This window comes from Mobula hypostoma, chromosome 13 (assembly GCF_963921235.1).
Source record: "Mobula hypostoma chromosome 13, sMobHyp1.1, whole genome shotgun sequence".
Taxonomy (NCBI): Eukaryota; Metazoa; Chordata; class Chondrichthyes; order Myliobatiformes; family Myliobatidae; genus Mobula; species Mobula hypostoma.
The window spans coordinates 32,843,066-32,865,455 of record NC_086109.1 but is presented as its reverse complement, the minus strand read 5'-3'; the positions used below and the strand labels follow the sequence as shown (position 1 = coordinate 32,865,455).

General features: G+C 45.6%; 1 protein-coding gene across 2 annotated transcripts in view; it reads right to left on the bottom strand.

The window, feature by feature from the left end:
• rnpep (arginyl aminopeptidase (aminopeptidase B)) overlaps positions 1-15,338 on the bottom strand; it is a 37,650-nt gene extending 22,312 nt beyond the window's left edge. The window contains exons 1-4 of one of the 2 annotated variants that reach the window (XM_063065525.1): positions 14,903-15,338; positions 13,178-13,318; positions 3,759-3,910; positions 2,101-2,217 (exon numbers count right to left, since the gene is read on the bottom strand). In XM_063065525.1, the coding sequence (XP_062921595.1) occupies positions 2,101-2,217; positions 3,759-3,910; positions 13,178-13,318; positions 14,903-15,286 (794 nt within the window). In that variant the 5' untranslated portion in view covers positions 15,287-15,338. The remainder of the gene's footprint in view (positions 1-2,100; positions 2,218-3,758; positions 3,911-13,177; positions 13,319-14,902) is intronic. The other variant, XM_063065524.1, reaches the window with a different exon arrangement.
• Between the last annotated feature and the right edge of the window lie 7,052 nt (positions 15,339-22,390).

The following is a 22,390-nucleotide window of genomic DNA, read 5'->3' as shown; positions in this document are numbered from 1 at the left end:
TGACTATTGCAGATCAACTTAAGAAAGGGAAAAATGAACAAATTACAACAATGAGTGAAAGGGTACAAACATGAAATATTTTGTAATAGACGAGGACAAAGTAGAGGTCAATGAGGAAACACAGCAAAAAAGAAAACTGCATGAGTAATGGTAAAACAGCTAACATTCCTGAGAAATGATTTTCTATTATACAGTGCCTTGAAAAAGTATTCAGCCCCCACAAGTATTTTCACATTTTACTGTCTCATTTTCTAAATTTAAAATATATTGAAGTAGGATTTTTGAGCTAATCTACAAAATATTGTGCATCATGTCAAATCAAAAGAAAAATTCCAAACCCTGTCAATAATTTACAAACAATTACAACTCACTCAATTTGTTGATGTAGAAAATTGGAGGATCACCTGGTTTGTATGAATTCCTAAGAATAAATACCCCCTCTTTCTGTAAGGTCCAACAGTATGGTTGACTTTCATTAGATCAAACCAAAATGAAGACAAAAGAGAATTCAAGACAAGGCGAGGAGATGGTAATAGAGAAGTACAAATCTGGGGAAGGATACATGACCATCTCAAAGGCACTGAATATGCCCCGGAGCTCAGTGCAGTCCATTGTGGATAAAATGGAAAACAAATGAAACCAGAGACACCACAGCCTAGGTCAGGCCATCCCTCTAAACTTAGTCGTCAGAGAAGAATAGCACTTGTAAGAGGTAACTGTGACACTAACAGTCACTGAGTGAGCTGCAGAAATCAATGGCTGCAACTGGAGATAAGTTCATGGCTTCACAATCTAAGGCCTTACACAAAAATAATATTTGTGGAAGGGAGAAGCCCTGGCTAAAAAAATAGCATTTCCTTGCCCATAAAGATTTTGCAAAGCATCACTTTGAAGATACTCTAAATATGTGGAAGAAGGTCTTGTGGTCAGATGAGACTAAAGTGAACTAAATGGCCTAAATTTGGGGTAAATCAAATACGGCACATCAGCCAGGTAACACCATTCTTCCTGTAAAGTATGGAGAGGTAGCATCATGTTATGGGGATGTTTCTCAGCAACAGGGACGGGAAATCAGGAATTGATGGAAAGATGAACACTGCCCAAATACAGAGAGATCCTGGATAAAAACTGTACTCTTTTCTATAGATGCTGCCTGGCCTGTTGAATTCCTCCACTATTTTGAGTGTGTTCTCTGGATAAAAACCTGCCAGCCTCTGCAAGAAAACAAACTGAGGAGGAAGTTTGTCTTTCAGCAGGACAAGGACCCAAAGCACACTGCCAGAGCAACAACGGAGTGGCTTCAAATGAAGAAAATTGATGCCCTTGAGTGGCCCAGTCAGAGTCTTGACCTTAACCCAACTGAAGGCCTCGATACTGCTGTCTACTGCCACTCCCCAACTAACCTGGCAGAGCTTGAGCAATTTTGCAAGGAGGAATGGGCAAATCCTGTTCCCTCACATTGCGCAAAGCAAATAGAGACAGATCCCTAAAGACTGCTGGCTGTAACAGCCGCGAGGGGTGATTCTACTAAGTACTGAGCAAAGGGGGATGAATACTTCTGAACTGCTGACATTTCAGGTTTTGAATTTTTAGTTTCTCGTGCTCTGCAATTTCCTTGCTTTTCAGACTGTGAAAAAAGGGGCATGTGATTCACGAATAAAAATTCTCAGTTAAACCAGTATTACAATCAGGGATTTTGATCAGTTTGTGCGAACAAAGTGTTGGAGGCTGAATACTTTTACAAGGTACTGGAAATAGCAGTCAGTCAGGTACACTCTTAAAGAGAAAGCATAGTGGGCATGGATTTGAAAGCTGCATATTCATCTTGTGGCAGGAGGGTAGGTGTGCCATACTTTGGGTATTAAAAAACTTAAATCTTGAAAGGAAGCAACTTTCTTTCTGTTGATCCATCAGTTAAAAACAAATTATTCACATACCAATTTGCTATTTTAGTTAAATTGTTAGTGCAGGCAATTTCAGTGTTATCTGTGCATATTAAACAATTACCAAAAAAAACTTGAAAACCTGAAGCAAAGTTCATCAGCAGGGACTTGTGAATGAACTAAAGATTTTTGATAATACATCATAAAGCAGATTTACCTTCCCCATACATATGGTCCAAACAACTTCTCACCAACTGTCAAGAACTCTTCAATTACACCATTAAATTCTTCCTTAGCAGCTTCAAGCAGACACGGCTCAGTCCAGACACGGCTCCTATACCAGAAACAGAATTCTCATGATACCCGAGCAGTAAGAGAATGGGGGAAAAAACCCTACTTCATGACAAACATTCTTAAAAACCTATTTAGCCACCTTATAGAGGTAGGACGCCACTATTACTTCCCACATTCTGCACACTACAAGTTAAAGCCGTACTTTGCTTTAATTACAATTCCTCTATTAGAAAAATAGGTCAAAAACTGACGGCTACAGTGGAAGTGATTCAAATATTAACCAGATAGGAGGCCATTAGTGCCATAAAGCTCTTTTAGATTGTCTAGTTAAGATAGACCCATGTCCTTTGTACCTTAAGTGAGTACAATACAAATACTTTGAGGCTACATGATAAGTTTTACACAATGTCTAAAGAGGTCAGTACTTCACGAATACAGAGTACGTTTATGTCCCTGCCTTTGAATGCATACAATATTCAATCCAGAATCTTAAATCTTTGCTGCCACAGGTGAACTGCCAGATGACTCAAAGACAGCACCTTTATTTCAGAAGGGGAGCAAGCACAAGTCTGGTAATTATGCCCTACTGTCAGTGGAAGAACAGCTATTGAAAAAGTTCAAAGGACAGGATTAATCTACCCTTGGAAAGGCAGGGACTAATCAAAGACAGTCAGCTAGGTTTGTTGTTGCAGTGGGGGAAGAGATCTTGACCAAATGTAACAAATGTAATCATGAAGACAGCGTGGTCTACATGACCTTTGACAAGATCCCACCCTGGCAAACTGGTCCAAAAAGGTTAGAACCCTCAAGTAAGTTTGAGACTCTTACCATTTGGTTGATACATTAAAGATCTGGGTCTGAAAGTAGGAGATATAAAGGATAAAACCAACATTAATAGGGAGGAGAGTCAATTTACAGAATGACATTAAACAAATTGTAGGAAGGGCAGAGCAACTGCAAATGGAGTTTAATCCTGATAAGTGTGTGATGCTGCTTTAAGAGGACCAGCAAGGTCAGCACCTACACAATGAATAATGTGGCTCTACAGAGTAATGAAGAATAGAGGAAACTTTGTGTGCAAGTCACAGATCAGTGAAGGAGAGAACACAGATTGGAAAGGAGTTGAAGAGGGCATGTGTGATACTTGCCTTCCTTAGGCAGGGCAGTAAATATAAAAGCAAGGAAGTTAAGACACAGTTGGAGTACTCAGAAGTTCTGTTTGCCATGCTGCAGGATGGGCATGAATGCACTAGAGAGGGTGCAGAGGAAATTCTGCAGGATGCTGCCTGGGATGAAGGGGTTTCAGTAAAGAGGAGAAACTGGACAGGCTGGGCTTGTTTTCTTTGGAGCAGGGGAGGCCGAGCAAGAACTTGACAGATATACAAAATTATGAATGCCACAGATAATAAACTCTCCCCTTGGCAGAGAAAAGCTTCCAAATGGAAGACTACACAGAGGACTGCTGAGACCATGACTTCCACTCTATGAAATAGAATTAATCTGTGAACTGGCAAAAATAGAACAGCCATGGTTGTTTTTAAAAATTCTAACTCATGAAGTAGTTTCAGGGAAAAGACTAACCTTGGTCCAACCTCTGCAGACACAATGTCACCAACTGCCAAAGCAACAAGATATGCAGGAATTGGGTGTTCCATTTTGAAGTGGAATACATTTTCCTTTTCATCGTGTTCCCAGTTAGTTGCACTCATAACAGCAGTAAAACCTTCAGGAACCTGAAACAAAATTCATGTGGTAATGGAACCCAGAATCTCCTAATGTACTGAATCACATTGAGTCAGATTCATGGAACAGTACAACACAGAAAGTCCCTTTAGCCCATCTAGCCTGTGCCAAACTCTTCTGCCTATCCCATCAACCTGCACCTGGACCATAGTCCTACATACCCCTGTTAAGTACCCCGTAACTGGGTTGCCAAACCAGCAGAAATGGATCACTCAGTTGGAGTCTGGAGTACTAGAACTAAGAAAGTTTTATTAAAGAAACAAGCAACACAGTAATCGAAAGGATAATAAATGCAACAGTTCAGTGATGATAAACACACAGGTGCACAGAATTAAGATAACAGCATCAATCAAGCTCTATCGTTGTCTAGGGGTAAATGACCAAATTTCAAAGTGACTCAAAGTTCAGTCCAGTTTAGTAGTTCAGTTCGCAGTAATCGTTGCCATGGCGATGGACAACGTGGGGGGAGAGAGAGAGAGAGAACAGGAACAACTGATCATTCAGACACGGCTTCACTCACAGACCGGCGATATGGCTCACAAGCAGCTTTTGGGTGGGTCCTTGGTGATGTCACCTGAGGTCACCGACTGTGACCCCTCCTCCAGATGCGGTCGATCCTCTGCAGTGAACCCGGCACCCAGGCAAGGGCGGACACACACCGGGTTCCCGCTGATCGTACCTTTCCACCCTGGCCGTTGTCTGGTACTTCCCACCGACTCGTGAGAGGTGTACCGCTTCCAGGGTCTCGTTACCTCGGGTGGCGTGTGTGTCCTGCCTTAGCGAATCTGTCCCTTTTTATCCCCCTGCTGGGGCATCGCCTGTCCACCACTTCAAACAGTTCAGAGTTCAAAGGGGGAGCCGCTCCAGACAGCTCTCTCTCCCGTCCCTTCATTACACATCTCCAGACGCTGCTCCATTGTTCCTTATCTCTCCTTCCCCTGAGGGCAGGTGGCAGACCACTTGCTGATGTCACTGATGCTAACCCAGGCCAGCAAACATCTTAATTTTATGTGTATTCTCGTCACACTTCCCCCCTTTAAGGATTTTTACCGGGAGGTAAAAATTACAAACATGAATACATTATTTGATACATACACAAATATACATCTTTATCAGCTATTTGGCTAACACAGCGAGTTTGAAGCTGTCAACACCTTGACAGACAGTCATCACATTTTCTGTTCCTTTTACATGTGTTATTAATAATCCCTTAGACCAGGCTCCAACTCAGCAAACTTCATAGTGGCCAAAAACACTGATGAATTGCGACCAATGTAACCTCTCATTTGGTTTTGTCCCGGACCACAATAACAAGGGTCGTCCCATTCCGACTCAGTTTTCTCTCGCAAGGGCTTAGTAGGAGGGGGACGGGTATTGACTGCAGAGTTATTGCAAAACTTCCTGCAGTACCCCACCATCTCCAAGAGCCTTCTGAGGGCCCTCTTGTCTGTCGGGGTTGGGAGGTCAGCGATAGCCTGCACTGCAGCTTGCATCGCTGCCAGCTGCCCCTGTGTCACCACAATTCCCAGGTAAGTGACCTTCGTGTGGCCGAATTCATTTTTTTCCAAGGTTCACTATCAAACTGGCTTCAGACAGCCGTATTAAATTGCCAATACACACCTCTGTGTTCATCAGCCCTTTAGTCACTGAATTACTCATTATATATGGATGTTCTTTACTCGGCTGCCCTATTGTAACAGACATTACCCAACGTCCCAGTTCTTTGCATTTCCTCGGGACAATCAAACACATGGGTGCGAGTTGTTTAATTACTTCTTCTAAAGATTCGCTTTGTTCGGGGATTAAGGGAGAGACCTTATCAGTAGATCTGGCCAAAACAATAGCCTTCTCCCATCTGATCGATCCCATCCTAATCTTTTCAAAATGGTTTTTTCCTCTTATCAGGGGGCCCCTAGCTTCATTGATTTCCATGCTAACACCGACTAGGTTTGTTAGCATATCAAACGCCGGTGACCGTCTCAGTTCGCGTCAGTCATGATCAATAACATTTTTCCCCCTGGGCAGCCGGTAAATCTCTTTCATGATTCCACCAACTGTTTCCTCCAGCACCGCAAAATGTCTACCGGGGGGTACCTCGTGGGCCATGTTAAAAACCTCATCCCCATAACTCTTTTGCACCACCCCCCATTCCTCATCTGCGGGTACTGTACTTGATTTCCCTTTTCTCCTTAGCACTTCCTCCTCCACACAATAGCCTACTAGTTCCCTTGTTAAAGCTGTGTCAGAGAGAGCTGTGTCTGCCAAAACCATCAGCCCCTCGTCTCGCTCCTGCGTCTGCACAAATTCTTTCCTGGCTACTGCTACGTCCGTCCCAGCTCCCTCACTACCTCTTGTCTCACTACACCCCGTCTCATACAAGGTTGGCAGAAACGTTTCAGCTAAATTCACTATCGCGGGCCCGTGATGAACCTGTGAGTCAATGGGCGGGGCCTCAATGCTGGCAGGCTGACCTGTCAATCTCACGACTGGGAACACGATTCCTCCAGCGATGTCATTACCGAGCAAGACTTGCACGTCTTTCATCGGTAATTCGGACCTCACCCCGATCGTGACTAGTCCAGAGACCAGGTTGCTTTGTAAGTGTATCTGGTGCAAAGGGACTGACTCTGTCCCTTCCCCAATACCTTTGACCTCTACCTCCCCAGTCTGGGTCTCTGAGCTAAACTCTAATACACTCTTCAATATTAGTGACTGACACGCTCCCGTGTCTCTCCAGATCCGCACTGGAACTGGTTTTAACCTCTCCTTCACTGACACCAATCCGGCCGAGATAAACTTCTCACGCCCTTCCTGGACTTTTTCAGACCTGTCCTTCCCTAGCGGTTCGCTTAACAGCTCGATACAGCCATTCAACATTGCCGTTTTTCCTTTTCCCGTCTCCTTCTTTGGGGCAAAGCACCTGGACGCAAAGTGTCCGGCTTTCCCACAATTATAACAGACGACCCCAGGAGACCTCCTACCAGACTGCTCCCGGTCTACCTTATCCTTTTCACTAGTCCCCGGCTTACTTTCTGACTTTTCCGGCGGACTCTCCCCGCCGTCCTGACTACCCTTCTGGTAGCCTTTACTCGGGGCAAACTTCATTTTATGCGTCAACGCATACTCGTCCGCTAACTTAGCAGTTGCGGCTAATGTGGCTGCCTCTTTCTCATCGAGGTAGGGTCTCATACCCTCAGGGACACAACCTTTAAGCTGCTCAATCAGGATCAGTTGTAGCAGTCTGTCATAATCCCCCTCTACCCCCTTTGAGGCGCACCAACGCTCACAATATGTCTGCATCTCACGGGCAAACTCCAAATACGTGCGGTCCCACTGCTTCCTCGCATTCCGGAACCTCTGCCGGTATGCCTCCGGGACCAACTCATAAATCCTGAGGATGGCCTCTTTCACCACCTCATACCTCTGGGCATCTTCCGCGGATAAAGCGGAGTAAGCTTCTTGGGCTTTCCCTTTCAGTACACTCTGAAGTAAGACAACCCACTTATCCCTCGGCCAGTCCTGACTTATAGCCACTTTTTCGAAGTGGAGAAAGTACTGATCCACGTCGGTATCGTCGAATGGGGGAACCAGCCTAACCTCCTGGGTCGCCCGGAACCCTCCACCTTGGTTCGGCACGAGCCCCTGCTCGGCCCTTATCTTTAACTTCTCCAGCTCAAATTCCCTTTCCCTCTGTTTCTCCTCTCTCTCCAACTGTCTTTCTAACTCTCTCTCCTTCTCCCGCCTTTCTAACTGCTTCTCTTCGTGTTCTAACTGCCGTACCCGGAACTCGTGCTCGAGTCTCAGTTTTTCAAGCTGTACCTGTACCGCGTCTCCAGCAGGTTTTTCAATAGACACCACCCCAAGCTCACCTTGGGGAAACACACCTTTAGATACATAGTGCTCTACAATAGCTCTGTGTATCTCCTCTCTCCTCATTGTCGACTTCACCTTAGCAAGATTCAACCGTTTGGCCACAGCTATCAATTCCGATTTCCTGGCATCCTCTAATGCCTCCAAGGTCGGCGCCTTTATAAATTCCTCAGCCTCCATTTCTGCTGTTTGTCTTTTCTTTCTTTCGGGAATTTTAACCCAATCAATTTACTCCGTCCCAAATTTAGCATTCAAAATCCCGGACGAGAACCCCACTTATGTTACGTACCCCGTAACTGGGTTGCCAAACCAGCAGAAATGGATCACTCAGTTGGAGTCTGGAGTACTAGAACTAAGAAAGTTTTATTAAAGAAACAAGCAACACAGTAATCGAAAGGATAATAAATGCAACAGTTCAGCGATGATAAACACACAGGTGAACAGAATTAAGATAACAGCATCAATCAAGCTCTATCGTTGTCTAGGGGTAAATGACCAAATTTCAAAGTGACTCAAAGTTCAGTCCAGTTTAGTAGTTCAGTTCGCAGTAATCGTTGCCATGGCGATGGACAACATGGGGGGAGAGAGAGAGAGAACAGGAACAACTGATCATTCAGACACGGCTTCACTCACAGACCGGCGATATGGCTCACAAGCAGCTTTTGGGTGGGTCCTTGGTGATGTCACCTGAGGTCACCGACTGTGACCCCTCCTCCAGATGCGGTCGATCCTCTGCAGTGAACCCGGCACCCAGGCAAGGGCGGACACACACCGGGTTCCCGCTGATCGTACCTTTCCACCCTGGCCGTTGTCTGATACTTCCCACCGACTCGTGAGAGGCGTACCGCTTCCAGGGTCTCGTTACCTCGGGTGGCGTGTGTGTCCTGCCTTAGCGAACCTGTCCCTTTTTATCCCCCTGCTGGGGCATCGCCTGTCCACCACTTCAAACAGTTCAGGGTTCAAAGGGGGAGCCGCTCCAGACAGCTCTCTCTCCCGTCCCTTCATTACACATCTCCAGACGCTGCTCCATTGTTCCTTATCTCTCCTTCCCCTGAGGGCAGGTGGCAGACCACTTGCTGATGTCACTGATGCTAACCCAGGCCAGCAAACATCTTAATTTTATGTGTATTCTCGTCACACCCCTCACATCCATGTCCTTTCTAATCAAGTAGTCTTGGTATTTTAAGGGCAAAAGAAAACAATTCTGATTGAGATTAGAGACGAAATCGATGCACATCAGTTCTGGCAGCGTTTGTAGGTCATTACTTTCTACAATTTCACTCGCAGATGAGCTCAATGCCTTCTATGCACACTTTGAAAGGGAGAATAAAATTACACCTGCGTGAATCCTTGCAGCATCTGGTCACCCTGTGATCTCCGCCTTGAAGACTGACATCTGAATATCTTTCCAGAGGGTGAACCCTTTCAAGGCAACAGGTACTGATGGTGTACCTGATAGAAAACCTGTGCCAACTGAACGGCGGGGGTTTTCAAGGACTTCTTCAATCTCTCACTGCTGCAGTCAGAGGTTCTCACCTACTTCAAAGGGGTGACAATCATATCAGTGCCAAATAAGAGTAGGCTGAGCTGCCTCGATGACTATCAACCAGCAGCACTCACATCTACTGTGATGAAGTGCTTTGAGAGGTTGATCATGGCCAGAATCAACTCCTGCCTAACCAAGGACCTGGACCCCCTACAATTTGCCTATCACCACAATAGGTCTGCAGTGGATGCAATCTCACTGGTTCTCCACTCGGCCTCGGATCGCCTGGATATTTATGTATGTCAGGCTGCGTATTGACTACAGCTCAGAGCTCAACACAATCTTACCCCCAGTTCCAATCAACAAGCTACAAAAATCTGGGCCTCTCTACCTCCTTCTACAATTGGATCCTTGCCTTCCTTACCACGAGACCACAGTCTGTGCTAATCAGAAATAACATCTCCTCCTTGCTGACAATCAACACTGGTGCACCTCAAGGTTAAATGCTTAGCCCACTGCTCTACTCTCCATACCCATGATTATATAAGACGATAAGATAAAGGAGCAGATTATGTGGCTAGGCACAGCTCAAACGGCAACTATAAAATTTGCGTATGACACAACTATTATTGGTAGAACTTCAGACAGTGACAAGGAAGAAAACAGCTGGTTTAGTGGTGTTGCAACAATAATTTTGCGGTCAACGTAAGTCCAAGGAATTCATTTAAGAAGGGGACGTTGAGGGAACACACACACCAGTCCTCATCAAGGGATAAGTGGAAACGGGGAGCATTTTCAAGTTCCTGGCTATCAAATTTTCTGAGGATTAGATTAGATTCAACTTTATTGTCATTGTGCCAAGTACAGATACAAAGCCAATGAAATGCAGTTAGCATCTGACCAGAAATGTAAAGAATAATATTATTTACAAAATAACTGCGAATAAAAAGTAAGTGTTACAGCACACAAATATAACAGTACTGAGACAGTACAATATGGGTGTAATACTGCTTAGCGCTGTGATGTGAGGTTCAGCAAGGTCACAGCCTCAGGGAAGAAGCTCTTCCTGTGCCTGCTGGTGCGGGAGCGGAGGCTCCTGTAGCGCTTACCGGATGGGAGGAGAGTAAAAAGTCCATGGTTAGGGTGAGATGCATCCTTGATAATGCTTTTCTCCCTGTCCCAGCAGCGTTTATGGTAGATGTTCTCAATGGTGGGCAATTGGGTTCTGATAATCCGCTGGACTGTTTTCACCACATGCTGGAGTGCTTTGTGGTCTGATACAGGACAATTGCCATACCACACTGAGATGCAGTTGGTGAGTATGCTCTCAATGGTACAGCGGTAAAAGTCCGTCAGTATCTTGGGACGGAGGTGAGCTTTCTTGATGCTCTGCAGGAAATAAAGGCGCTGTTGCGTCTTTTTGATCAGGATGGAGGAGTTCAGGGACTAGGTGAGATCCTCGGAAAAGTGGACACCAAGGAATTTGAAGCTTGATACACACTCCACTACAGCTCTGTTGATATAGATGGGGACATGAGTGTGGCTCCTAGTATGCCTGAAGTCCACAATGATCTCCTTGGTCTTCTGGGTATTAAGGGCCAGGTTGTTGTCGGCACACCACGCAGCCAAGTGCTGGACCTGTAGGCCATCTCGTCATCCCCTCTAATCAGGCCAACCACATGGTATCGACTGCGAATTTGATTATGGAGTTAGAACCATGCACAGGAATGCAGTCACAGGTGAAAAGGGAGTACAGAAGAGGGCTCAGCACACAGCCTTGAGGCACGCCGGTGTTCAGGGTGAGAGTGGAGGAGGAGAGGTTGTTTAACTCAACTGATTGGGGTCTGTTAGTCAGAAAGTCCAAGGTCCAATTGCAGAGGGATGAGCTGATACCAAGCTGGCGAAATTTGGCAATCAGCTTGGAGGGGCTCACAGTATTGAATGCCGAACTAAAGTCAATGAACAGCATTCTGACGTAAGAGTTGGGGCTGTCCAGGTGGGTCAGGGCAGAGTGAAGTGTCGTGGAGATGGTGTCCTCTGCTGACCTGTTGGTGCGATAGGCAAATTGATGGGGGTCCAGGATAGTGGGCAGACAGGATTTCAGATGTGATAGAACCAGTCTCTCAAAGCACTTTGCAATGATGGGGGTGAGTGCAACTGGACGGAAGTCATTCAGGACGGTGGCAGTGGAATGCTTTGGCACTGGCACGATGGTGGCGATCTTGAAGCTTATGGGGACAACTGCCTGGGCCAGATTAAAAATGTCCGTGAAGACCCCGGCCAACTGCCCTGCACAGACTCTGAGCACACGGCCAGGTATTCCATCCGGACCAGCTGCCTTCCGTACATTCACCCTGCTCAGGGTGGCGCAAACATCGGAGGTGGAAAGTGAGAGAGGCAGTTCACCAGGTGGGAGATCTGCTTTGAGGGTGACCTCCTTGTTCTCTCGATCAAAGCAAGAGTAGAAGTAATTGAGCTCATCAGGGAGGGAAGCAGAGCTGGAAGGGTGCACAGTACTAGGTGGTTTGAAGTCTGTAATGACCTGTATGCCATGCCACTGGCGCCAGGGGTCCGAGGAGTTGAAATGCTCCTCGATTCTCTGTTTGTATATGTGTTTAACCTGAGAGATTCTCCTCCTCAGGTTGGCCCTGGCTGATCTGTAAGCCTCCCGGTCTCTAGACCTGAAGGCTGCATCTCTGGCTTTGAGCAGGAGGCGAACTTCTCTGTTCATCCATGGTTTCTGATTGGGGAAAACTTTTATTTGTTTTTGTGATGTCTATAATAGGCCCAACATAGTGATGTAATTACAAAGAATTCACGACAGTGGCTATATTTCATTAGGAGTTTGGAGGATTGTCAGATGTACCGTGGAGAGCATTCTAAGTGGTTGCATCACTGTCTGACATAGAATGACCACTGCACAGGATCGGAAAAGGCTGCAGAAAGTTGTAAACTCAGCCAGCGCCATCATGGGCACTAGCCTCCCCAGGATCCAGGATACCATCAAAAGGCAATGCCTCAAGACGACAGCATCCATTATTGAGAAACTCCTTCTCATCAAGGAGATGGTACAGGTGCCTGAAGACACACACTCAACATTTCAGAAACAGCTTCTTCCCCTCCACCATCAGATTTCTGAATGGACAATGAATCCATGAACACTACCTCACTATTTTTCCCCTTCTCTTTTTGCACTACTTAATTTTCTTTTTTGTATAAACTTGTTGTAATTGATAGTTTTTATTATTATATATTGAAATGTACTGCTGCTGGACAACAGCAAATTTCATGAAATATGACAGTAATATTAAACCTGATTCTGATTCTTATCCAAGACCAACTACTTTTGCTTCTTTGAAAATTTGACCAGGTGAGTACTTAGGTAATTCATGAAATGCAACACAAAAGCAGGCCAGTCAGTATCTGTGGGGGGGGGGGGAAGAGAGAGTTACCATTTCAGATTTAGTCTAAGGACTGCAGCTACAGGCCAGTTTCAGCATTTTCTGCTTTATTACAAAGTTCCAGCACCTGCAGTATTTTGTTTTGTTTTAGATTCTAATCCATACACCATTCACCAAATCTTTACTTTTTGAGGCAAACATCAGAAAATATCCTTTAATGTGCTTCAGGCCAATAGATTCATTAACATTGAAATTAGGAATAAAGAAAAATAGACATTGTAAATAATCCATTTAAAAATATTCACCAATTGAAGTTAGAAGAAAAAAACATTCTATTGTGTGGTAGAATATATTTTTCTTTTGATAAACATACACAGTTTCAGGAAAGGAAAAGAACCTTCAATTATTCTGTCAGGAGACTTTAGTAGCACCTAGTTTTAAGTGCTCATTATAAATCTAACATCAAGAATGTGTTAAAACAAAAAAAATTCAGAACTTACCTTAATAGAGGCGGAATAAGTGCTTTTAACAGCTGGGGTATCAAAGCAAGGGAAGAAAGATCTGTTTAAGACAGCTTGACCTTGGGTGAAGAGATAAGGTTTTATTTTTCCTGCTGTCTGTTCAGGGTTCAGCCAAACAACCTATTAAAGAGAACAAAACGATGAGCTTTGCTGAATACCGTCTTCATCAAAGCACAATATCTGCTCTTATCACCTATGTAAAGAGTAGCCAGAAGTACAGAGGAAAAATAGTTTGCACTGGATTGTCAAGGAATCTGTAGCAATAGACAACTATAATTTATACATTAAAAATGAAATAACTTTACAAAATGGAAAAGGAATTGCAGACAGGAGGTTTGGTGGGGAGACGGGTTAACTGGGAAACAAGGATACAGTGGTATTTTATGCTTGATACCTACCAGCACACCACAGTGCTGAGTGATACACACAGGATTAAGCTTGATGTGGAACCAAGATGTACGCTCTGGTGGGTTATAAAAGATTAAGGTATAAAATAAAAACTTCCAGATTCCAGGTTTTAAGATTATTTTATACCAGTTCAATGACCTTAACACCATAAGGCCAAATTGTGGTTGCCTGTCCTATCCAATGATGACAGGAAGCCTGTAAGGAGGAGTTTTTAACCACACATCTTCGAAAATAATACTTCAGCATCACATGCAAAGCACCTGATAAAGAAACCAACACTGACATAATCCTAAAACCACAATTTCCTACAAAAATTTCTTTTACTTATATTGCGCCTTTTATGATCTCAAGACTATCCAAAATGCTTCACTACTGTACTACCAGAACTTCATGCACTAGGACACCCTTGAACAGTAATATGGCCAAATAATTTGATATAAAAAAAGAACGTAGTTGGAGGGAGTAGTACCAAGTATAGCTCCGCCACTCTTCAAATACCTCCTAAAGATCTTTCACAACCACCCAAGGGAATTCGACTCCTTGGTTTAACCTCATGAGTAAGATGATATTTTATTAATCGGTTTTTGTTTAAAAAAAGGATGTAAATATCGCAAGCATTTATTGTACATCCCAAATTCTCCTGAGGCCGTTTCAGAGGACCATTAAGCATCAATTACAGTATACTGATTCAGGTCTGGATTCACATACAGACCAGACCGGGCAAATATGGTATTTGCGAATCAGATGGATTTTAGTTTTGTGGTTACCATACAAAGACTAACAGATCCTCGTTTTGCTAAAACTTTTAGGAGCACTGACAAAAACACAACACAGATTCAGTCGAGCAAACAAGGGCAAATTTCCACCTCAGCAACTATACTCCTGCCCTTTGATAGTTTGCCAGTTCTCTATAGGAACTCAAAGACATAAAATCCAGGAAATCCCCTGGTTGACAGACTGACTCGAGTGGCCAGAGTCGACTTTAGCTCGTTTATTGCCTTGCCTGAGAATATAAGATTCCCCTAATCCACTAATTAATGGTTTGTCATTGGGTGCCAATTGCCGAGCTCCTATGAAACCTAGTTGTTGTTTTTCCACTCTCCCTGGAAAATGAAGGGATTCATTGAAAAATATTTCAATGCAACATGTCAAGAATGTAATAACACCCAATCGTCCGGAAGATCAGCCGGTTGGCCAACGTATCTCTGTTCTCTTTCAAGTCTATTAGGGCCACATAAGGAATTTTCCAAATGGGCACTGACTTGGAAAGAGGATCCCGAAACTACCAGTACTCACCCCTGGCCCATCGGTGGCCGTGTAGTCGATAGTGACTTCCAGCTGGTCCCCCGGGTGACAAGGGCCGGGCAGAGTGAGCACCAGGATGGAGCCGTAGCTGGTGAACGGCTGCGTCTCATGGTGCAGGGGGACAGAGGGGGAGCCGGCGCCGCCGCACTTAGCCCGGACAGCGTGCACGCTGAGGCTGGCGTGGGTGTCCAGCCGAAGCTGCCCGCCCTCGGGCCGCAAGCAGCTCAGCTCCAGCACGGCGCGGCCCTCCAGCCGCCGCTGACCGAAGTCGACTCGCAGCTCTAAGTGCAGGTGCCGCACACGGAAGCTCTGAAAACTGGAGGCGGTGGCCGTATCCGTTGTTCGCGCCGACCCCAGATGAAGCTCCGCCGCCATCGCTGCAACCTAGGAGACTGACACTCTGTCACAAGTTCCTCATCCGACCCGACCCGCCCCGCCCTCCCGCGCATAGCCCCGCCCTTCTCCCCAAAGCCCCGCCCTCCTGCACATAGCCCCGCCCTTCTCCCACAGCCCCGCCCCTTTCCTACATATCCCACCCTCTCACCCAGAGGCCCCAGCCTTCTGCCCATAGCCCCACTCAGACTCCATGTAGCTCCACCCATCACTCTGGGGTGTGTATGTTTTGCAATCATTCTGAAACAGCTGAACACATTATTTTACAATGTGAAGCATACAAGGCTGAAAGAAAACAAATGCAATCTGCATTACTATCTTTGAGGGTTGATAGTTTCCATTAAATCTTTACTAAGTTAAGGAAGTGACTTTAATTCACAATATTGTTTTTCATTATTTACAATCTATAGGGCTTTTGGGGGTAATTTAGTTTTCATTTGATAAAGAACTAGTAGGAGTTTCATTTCCTAACTCACTACACCACACTCCAATCCAGTTGGTGGTGGAAATGCACCTTTAAGTTGGACTACCAACTGCCATTAAAACAGCCCCACCTGTTTCTGAATAGCCCTGCCCTTCCTACAGCCAGCTCCGTCTCCATGTAACCCTGCATGTCACCCATAGATCCAACACTTTCTCCCGATACCCACCTTCACATGGTCCCACGCTTCTCCAGCAACTCCACCCCTTCTCGAGGTACCTTATCACCAATAGACCCCAGCTTTCCCCCTCCCTGTAGAGCCAGGGTCTCAGTGTAAATCCTACCCTAAACCTTGTCCTGTTTCCCCATGGACCTACCTTCACAGCAGATCTACCCCCTCTGCGTAAGACTTTAAGACAGAGGAGCAGAATTAGTCCATTTGGCCTAGACCTAGAGCCTGCTCTGCCATTCAATCATGACTGATTTATTATCCCTCTCAACTCCATTCTCCTGCCATTTCCTGAATCAGGGAGGAGAAGATGGCAGCGCGACGCAGCGCACGCAACCGTTCTGAATGAATATCGATATGTGTAACTAGGGGCTGTGCACAATCCGGATTTGATGGGGACAGCTGTGAAGCGCAGAGGAACATCTGGAGAAACTTCTGAAATGCCTGCTTCGCTGCCGCTGCAACTGTGCGATTGAGAATCTCCGGAGACGAAGGCCCCAAATCCCTGGCTTTGTGTATCACCTGTTGCCGGGGCCGGGGTCAAAATGCTTGGCAGAGATGGTGCTCGGTGCTTGGTGTCGAATAGGTGGTCGGAGGCTTGGAGTTTTTCGGACGGACTCGGAGTCGGACTGTGGTCGGATGCTTCCGGGATGCTGCATCGGCAAGTTGGCAGCGCTGGAGGTTTACCATCTGTGTGAGATGATGGGACTTTCAAGAGCCTCTGAGATTTTTACTGTGCCATGGTCTGTTCTTATCAAATTACGGTATTGCTTTGCACTGTTGTAACTATATGTTATAATTATATGGTTTTTGTTAGTTTTTAAGTCGGTTTGTCATGTGTTTTCGTGATATCATTCTGGAAAAACATTTTTATCATTTCTTAATGCATGCATAACTAAATGACAATAAAAGGGGACTGCTTGTCCTCATAATCATAACCATAATAATCTCCCCGTAACCTTTGACGTCCTGATTAATCAAGAACCGATCAACCTCAGCCTAAAATAACTTGGCCTGCATGGCCATCCGTGGCAATGAATTCCACGGATTCACCACCCTCTGGCTAAAGATTTTTTTCCTCATTTCTTTTCTGAATGGGCGTCCCTCTATTCTGAGACTGTCCCACCTAGTCCTAGACCCCCCACTATAGGAATCATCCTCTCCACGTCCACTCTATCTAGGTCTTTCTATATTTGATAGGTTTCAATGAGAACCCCCCTCATTCTTCTAAACTCCAGCGAGCACAATCCCAGAGCCATCAAATGCTCCTCATATGTTAATCCTTTCATTCATGGGATCATCTTCATGAACCCCCATCTGGACCCTCTCCAATGCCTGCACACCTTTTCTTAGATAAGGGGTCCAAATTGCTCGCAATGCTCCAAGTGTGGTCTGCCCAATGCCTTATAAAGCCTCAGCATTACATCCTTGTTTTTGTATCTCGTCCTCTTAAAATGAATGCTAATATTGCATTTGCCTTCTTTACCACTGACTCAACCTGCAAGTTAACCTCCAGGGAATCCTGCACAAGAACTCCCAAGTCTCTTTGCACCACTGATTTTTGAAATTTCTCACTGCAGTATTTAGAAAATAGTCCACACTTTTATTCTTTCTACCAACATTTATGGCCATACACTTCCCTAAACTATACACTGTATTCCGTTCTCCACTTCATTTCCCATTATCTCAATCTGTCAAAGTCCTTCTGCAGACATCCTTCTTCCTCAACACTACCTGACCCTCCATTTATCTTTGTACCATCTGCAAACTTGGTCAAAAAGCCATCAATTCCTTCATCCAAATCATTGACATATAACGTGGTAAGAAGTAGTCCCAAACACCAACCTCTGTGGAACATCACTCATAGTCACCCAGAAAAGACCCAGTTTATTCCTACTTTTTGCCTCCTGCCAATCAGCCAATCTTCCATCTATGCTAGTATCTTTACTGTAATACAATGGGCTCTTACCTTGTTAGGCCGCCTTGTGTGCAGCACCTTGTCAAAGGCCTTCTGAAAATAATATGATAGAATTCACCCGACATTTTGAGAGGAAGAAGCTAAAGTCAAATGTACCAATATTGCAAGGGAGTAAAGAGAATTACGGAGGCATGAGAGAGGAGCTGTTCAAAGTTGATTGAAAGGGGTCACTAGCAGGGACGATGGCAGACCAGCAATGGCTGGAGTTTCTGGAGGCAACCCCCATGCATATAAACCAGTTGGCATCTTCGGACAGGTGGAAACAGATTGGGACAAATCTAAATGCCTTCTCTCTCCACTCACCTTCCCCAGCCTCCAACCCCTGCCTTCTCTCTGAGCTGCAATAACTGAGGGCTAGTTTGAGCCAAACAGGGCTGTGAGTGCTGAGCAGAGTTACTCAGTCACTCAGTGAGCCAGTGAGGCCAGGTGACAGTCACTCTCCCTTCACAGCTGTTTCAATGATCCGCTCCATCACTGTTGTTTATTTCTTACAAACAGTTCAGGTTAGGATCAGTTCTCAGAAATCAAACCCTTTCGCAACCTTAGACTTATTTTGAGTGGTTGTGGTATGGGGTAGCTGATAGGACAATAAAATGTGTTTGGGTAGAATTAGTATCAAAATGTGTTCGTCCATCGTCAACATCGATGAGGACCTCGACACCATTATGATGGTGTCGAAACCAGCGCGTGATTTGGATTTAAGTGAAGGAGAGTTGCGCAGCATCAGCCTCACTCTCTCTTCCCAATTCCCACCTGGATCCAGCGGCAAGACAAAGTCGAGACAGCTGGAGATGGGACTAGGCACAGTGGATGACCAGGACATCTTCTGTGTCTTGTCCTGCTCTACACGTTCCACGACGCTTGCAGAGACAGTCTTCTTGACCATTGGACCTTCTATTGGTCTCATCTGCTCAATCTGCTGGAGTCTGTCTTCACATGCTGGGATAGACGTCTCCCTATCTCACCGAGGGTTTGAGACCCGTCGGCTACTCTCACCAGGTTTAGCCGGCTTGTTGAAGCCGTTGCCCGGGTTGTGGCCGCTGTTGCATGCAAACAGCCAAGGGGAGCCACAGGTGAGAGCTGAGTGCCAGGTGGGGACCAAAGCTGGACAAACCGCCTTGAAAAGGACGCGACATGTTCCCCCACCAGAGGTACTACCCCCTCCCTGACACCCCATACACCCCGTATCAAAATGAATACCTGATGGCTGACATGGTGTGCTAAAAAGCCTGCCCCGATGCTGTACTTCTCTCAGACTCCATGACTGGGCTGGCCCAAAGGGATTGAAGGAGATCACAGCAAAGGGAATGTGTGAAAGTGCAGAGTGTGGAGGCATATGAAGGAAGGGCCAGAACCATGTGGACAAAGAGTGAAGGGGACTGCAGAAGTTCAAGAAATGGAAGGAGAACATGGGCTTGAGTGAAGCTCAAAGTTCAAAGTCAAATTTATTATCAGTGTACATACATGTCATTACATACAATCCTCAGATTCTTTGTCCTGTGGGCATACTTAGCAAATCTATAGTACAGTAACTGTAAACAGGATCAATAGACAACAAACTGTGCAAATGCAGATATAAATAAATAGCAATAAATAATCAGTGGGAAATAACAAGATAAAGAGTCCTTAAAGTGAGGCCATTGGTTGTGGGAACACCAGTAACAGAATGAGTATAGCGATCCCCTTTTGTTCAAGAGCCTGATGGCTGAGGGTAGAAACTGTTCTTGAATCTGGTGCTGTGAGTCCTGAGGCTCTAGTACCTTCTACCTAATGGCAGCAGCGAGAAAAAGATCATGGCCTGGGCGGTGAGGATCTTTGATGATGGAGGCTGCTTTTCTACGGCAACTTTTCATGCTCAGTGGTTGGAAGGGTTTTACTCGTGATATATTGAGCCAAATCCATTTACCTTTTTGAAGGATTTTCCACTCAAAGGCATTGGTGTTTCCATACCAGGACATAATGCAGCCAGCCAGTACACTTTCCACCACATGTCTATAGAAGTTTCCCAAGGTTTTCGACAACATGCAGACTCTTAAGGAAGTAGAGGCACTGTTATGCTTTCTTTGCAATTTGATTTATATGATGGATCCAGGACAAATCCTCTGAGATAGTGACACTCAGAAATTTGAAGTTAGTGACCTTCCCCCCTTCTGATTACCCATTGAGTACTGGCTCATAAACCTGTGGTTTACCACTCCTGAAGTCTACAATCAGTTCCTCGGTCTTTCTGACTGAGTGAGAGGTTGTTGTTATCCCACGACTCAGCCAAATTTTCAATTTCCCCCTGTACACTGACTCATCACCTCCTTTGATATGGCCCACAACTGTGATGACATCAGCAAACTTGTTTATGGTGTTGGAGCTGTATTTAGCCGCACAGTCGTAGGTATAAAGCGAGTAGAGCAGGGGACTAAGCACCTGTGCTGATGGAGATTATGGAGGAGATGTTCTTGCCAATCTGAAATGATTTGAGGTCTGCAAGTGAGGAAATCCAAGATCCAATTGCACATGGAGGGGTATTGAGGCCTAGGTCTTTGAATTTATTGATTAGTTTTGAGGACATGATGGTGTTAAATACTAAGCTGTAACTGATAAGGAGCATCCTGATGTATGCATCTTTGCTGTCTAGATGTTCCAGGGTTGTATGAAGAGACAATGAGATGGTATCTGCTGTACACGTGTTACTATGGTAGGCAAGTTGGAGCAGGTCCAAGTCACAACTCAGACAGGAGCTGACATGCTTCAACACCAGCCTCTCAAAACACTTCTTCACTGTGGATGTAAATGCCACTGGGCAATAATCACTGAGGCAGCTTTCCACACTCTCTTTGGCACCGGTACGACTGAAGCCTGCTTGAAGCAAGTGGGTACCACACACTGCCAGAGGGAGAGGTTGAAGATATCCGTGACCACACCAGCCAGTTGGTCAGCATAGGTCTTCAGTACTTGGCCAGGTACTCTGTCTGACCGGATGCTTTCCTTGAATTCACTCTCTTGAACATCACCTTCAGATACTGAGACCAAAGGATCACCAGGGGACATGGGGGTGTGGGATGGCTCCTCCCTGGTCTGGTGGTCAAAGCGAGCATAGAAGGCATTGAGCTCATCCGGAAGCAAAGCTCTACCATCCCCCATGTTGTCATACAAACTTTGTAGGAGGTTATGGCATTCAAACCCTGCCACAGCTGTCATCCCTCATTGATTCCAGCCTGGCCTGGAATCTCCACTTCACCCGTGAGATGGCTTTCTGGAGATCATATCTGCACCTCTTGTAGCACTTTTGATCTCCAGTTTTGGATGCCTCTGATTTGGCCCTCAGCAAATTTTGGATTTTATGGTTCATCCAGGGGTTCTGATTGTGGTAATCTCTGAAAGATTTTGTGGGGCACAATCATCCACAGCTATTTTAATAAAGTCTATAACAACCCTGGTGTAGTCGTTCAGATCCTCAGATGAGTTCTTGAACACGGCCCAGGCCACTGACTCAAGGAATCCTGTCACCGTTCCTCTGCCTCCCACGGCCACCTATTAGTTGTCTTGATCTCTGGAGCCTTGCTTTTTAGGCTCTGTCTGTAGCCAGGTAGTAGGAGTACAGCCAAATGATCCGACTTGCCAAAATGAGGTCTTGGGAAGGAATGATAGGTATTCCTTATCGTAATATAGCAGTGGTCCAGTGTGCTGGGACCTCTGGTGCAACAGGTTACATGCTGGTGATAATTGAGCAGAGTTTTCTCCAAACAGGCCCGGTTGGAGTCATCGACTATAATTTGAAATGCGTCAGGATAGGCTGTTTCTTGCCTGCAGATGATAACATTGTGCAGTTTCTCGAGATCCTGCTTATAGTTGTCTGCATGTGTTATATACACTGTGGTCAGGATTACTGATGCGAACTCCTGAGGGAAATAAAATGGTCTATATTTAATCGTTAGGTGTTCTATGTCAGAACCACATGAAGAGAAGGAGTTGGGACTAGCGGGATCCTTCTGTACCTGTCCCTGCCTCTTCACTCCCAGTTTTAAGTTTATAGAGGTGGTTTTGGAGATAGAGAGTGGTGTTAGGGGTTTGGTTAGGATTTAGGGACAGGGATGAGGAGAAGTTAGAAGTTAAAGGTAGTAAATGAAGAGTGTGGGCAGGCATTCGAGTCCAGGTCAAAGCACTCTGTAGTCAAAGGGCAACAATCCCAGAAGTCATGTGACAAGCAATGAAGAGACCAGCAATCTCCAGGACGGAGCCCAGTCCTGGGATGGAAGTCCATAAGGAGGGGGTCAGTCCTGGATATGAGTGGTAATCATGAGGCCACTGACCCCACCCCCCCCCCCCAGGGTCAGCGCTCCATGCAAATCTGGCAGTAGAATCACGAAGGTCAAACCCAGTGAGGTCTGGAGGGCAATGCCTTGGGTTGACCCCAGAGCACAGCGAGTCTGGAGGTGAAAGGTCAAAGACCAAACGTAGAGGCCC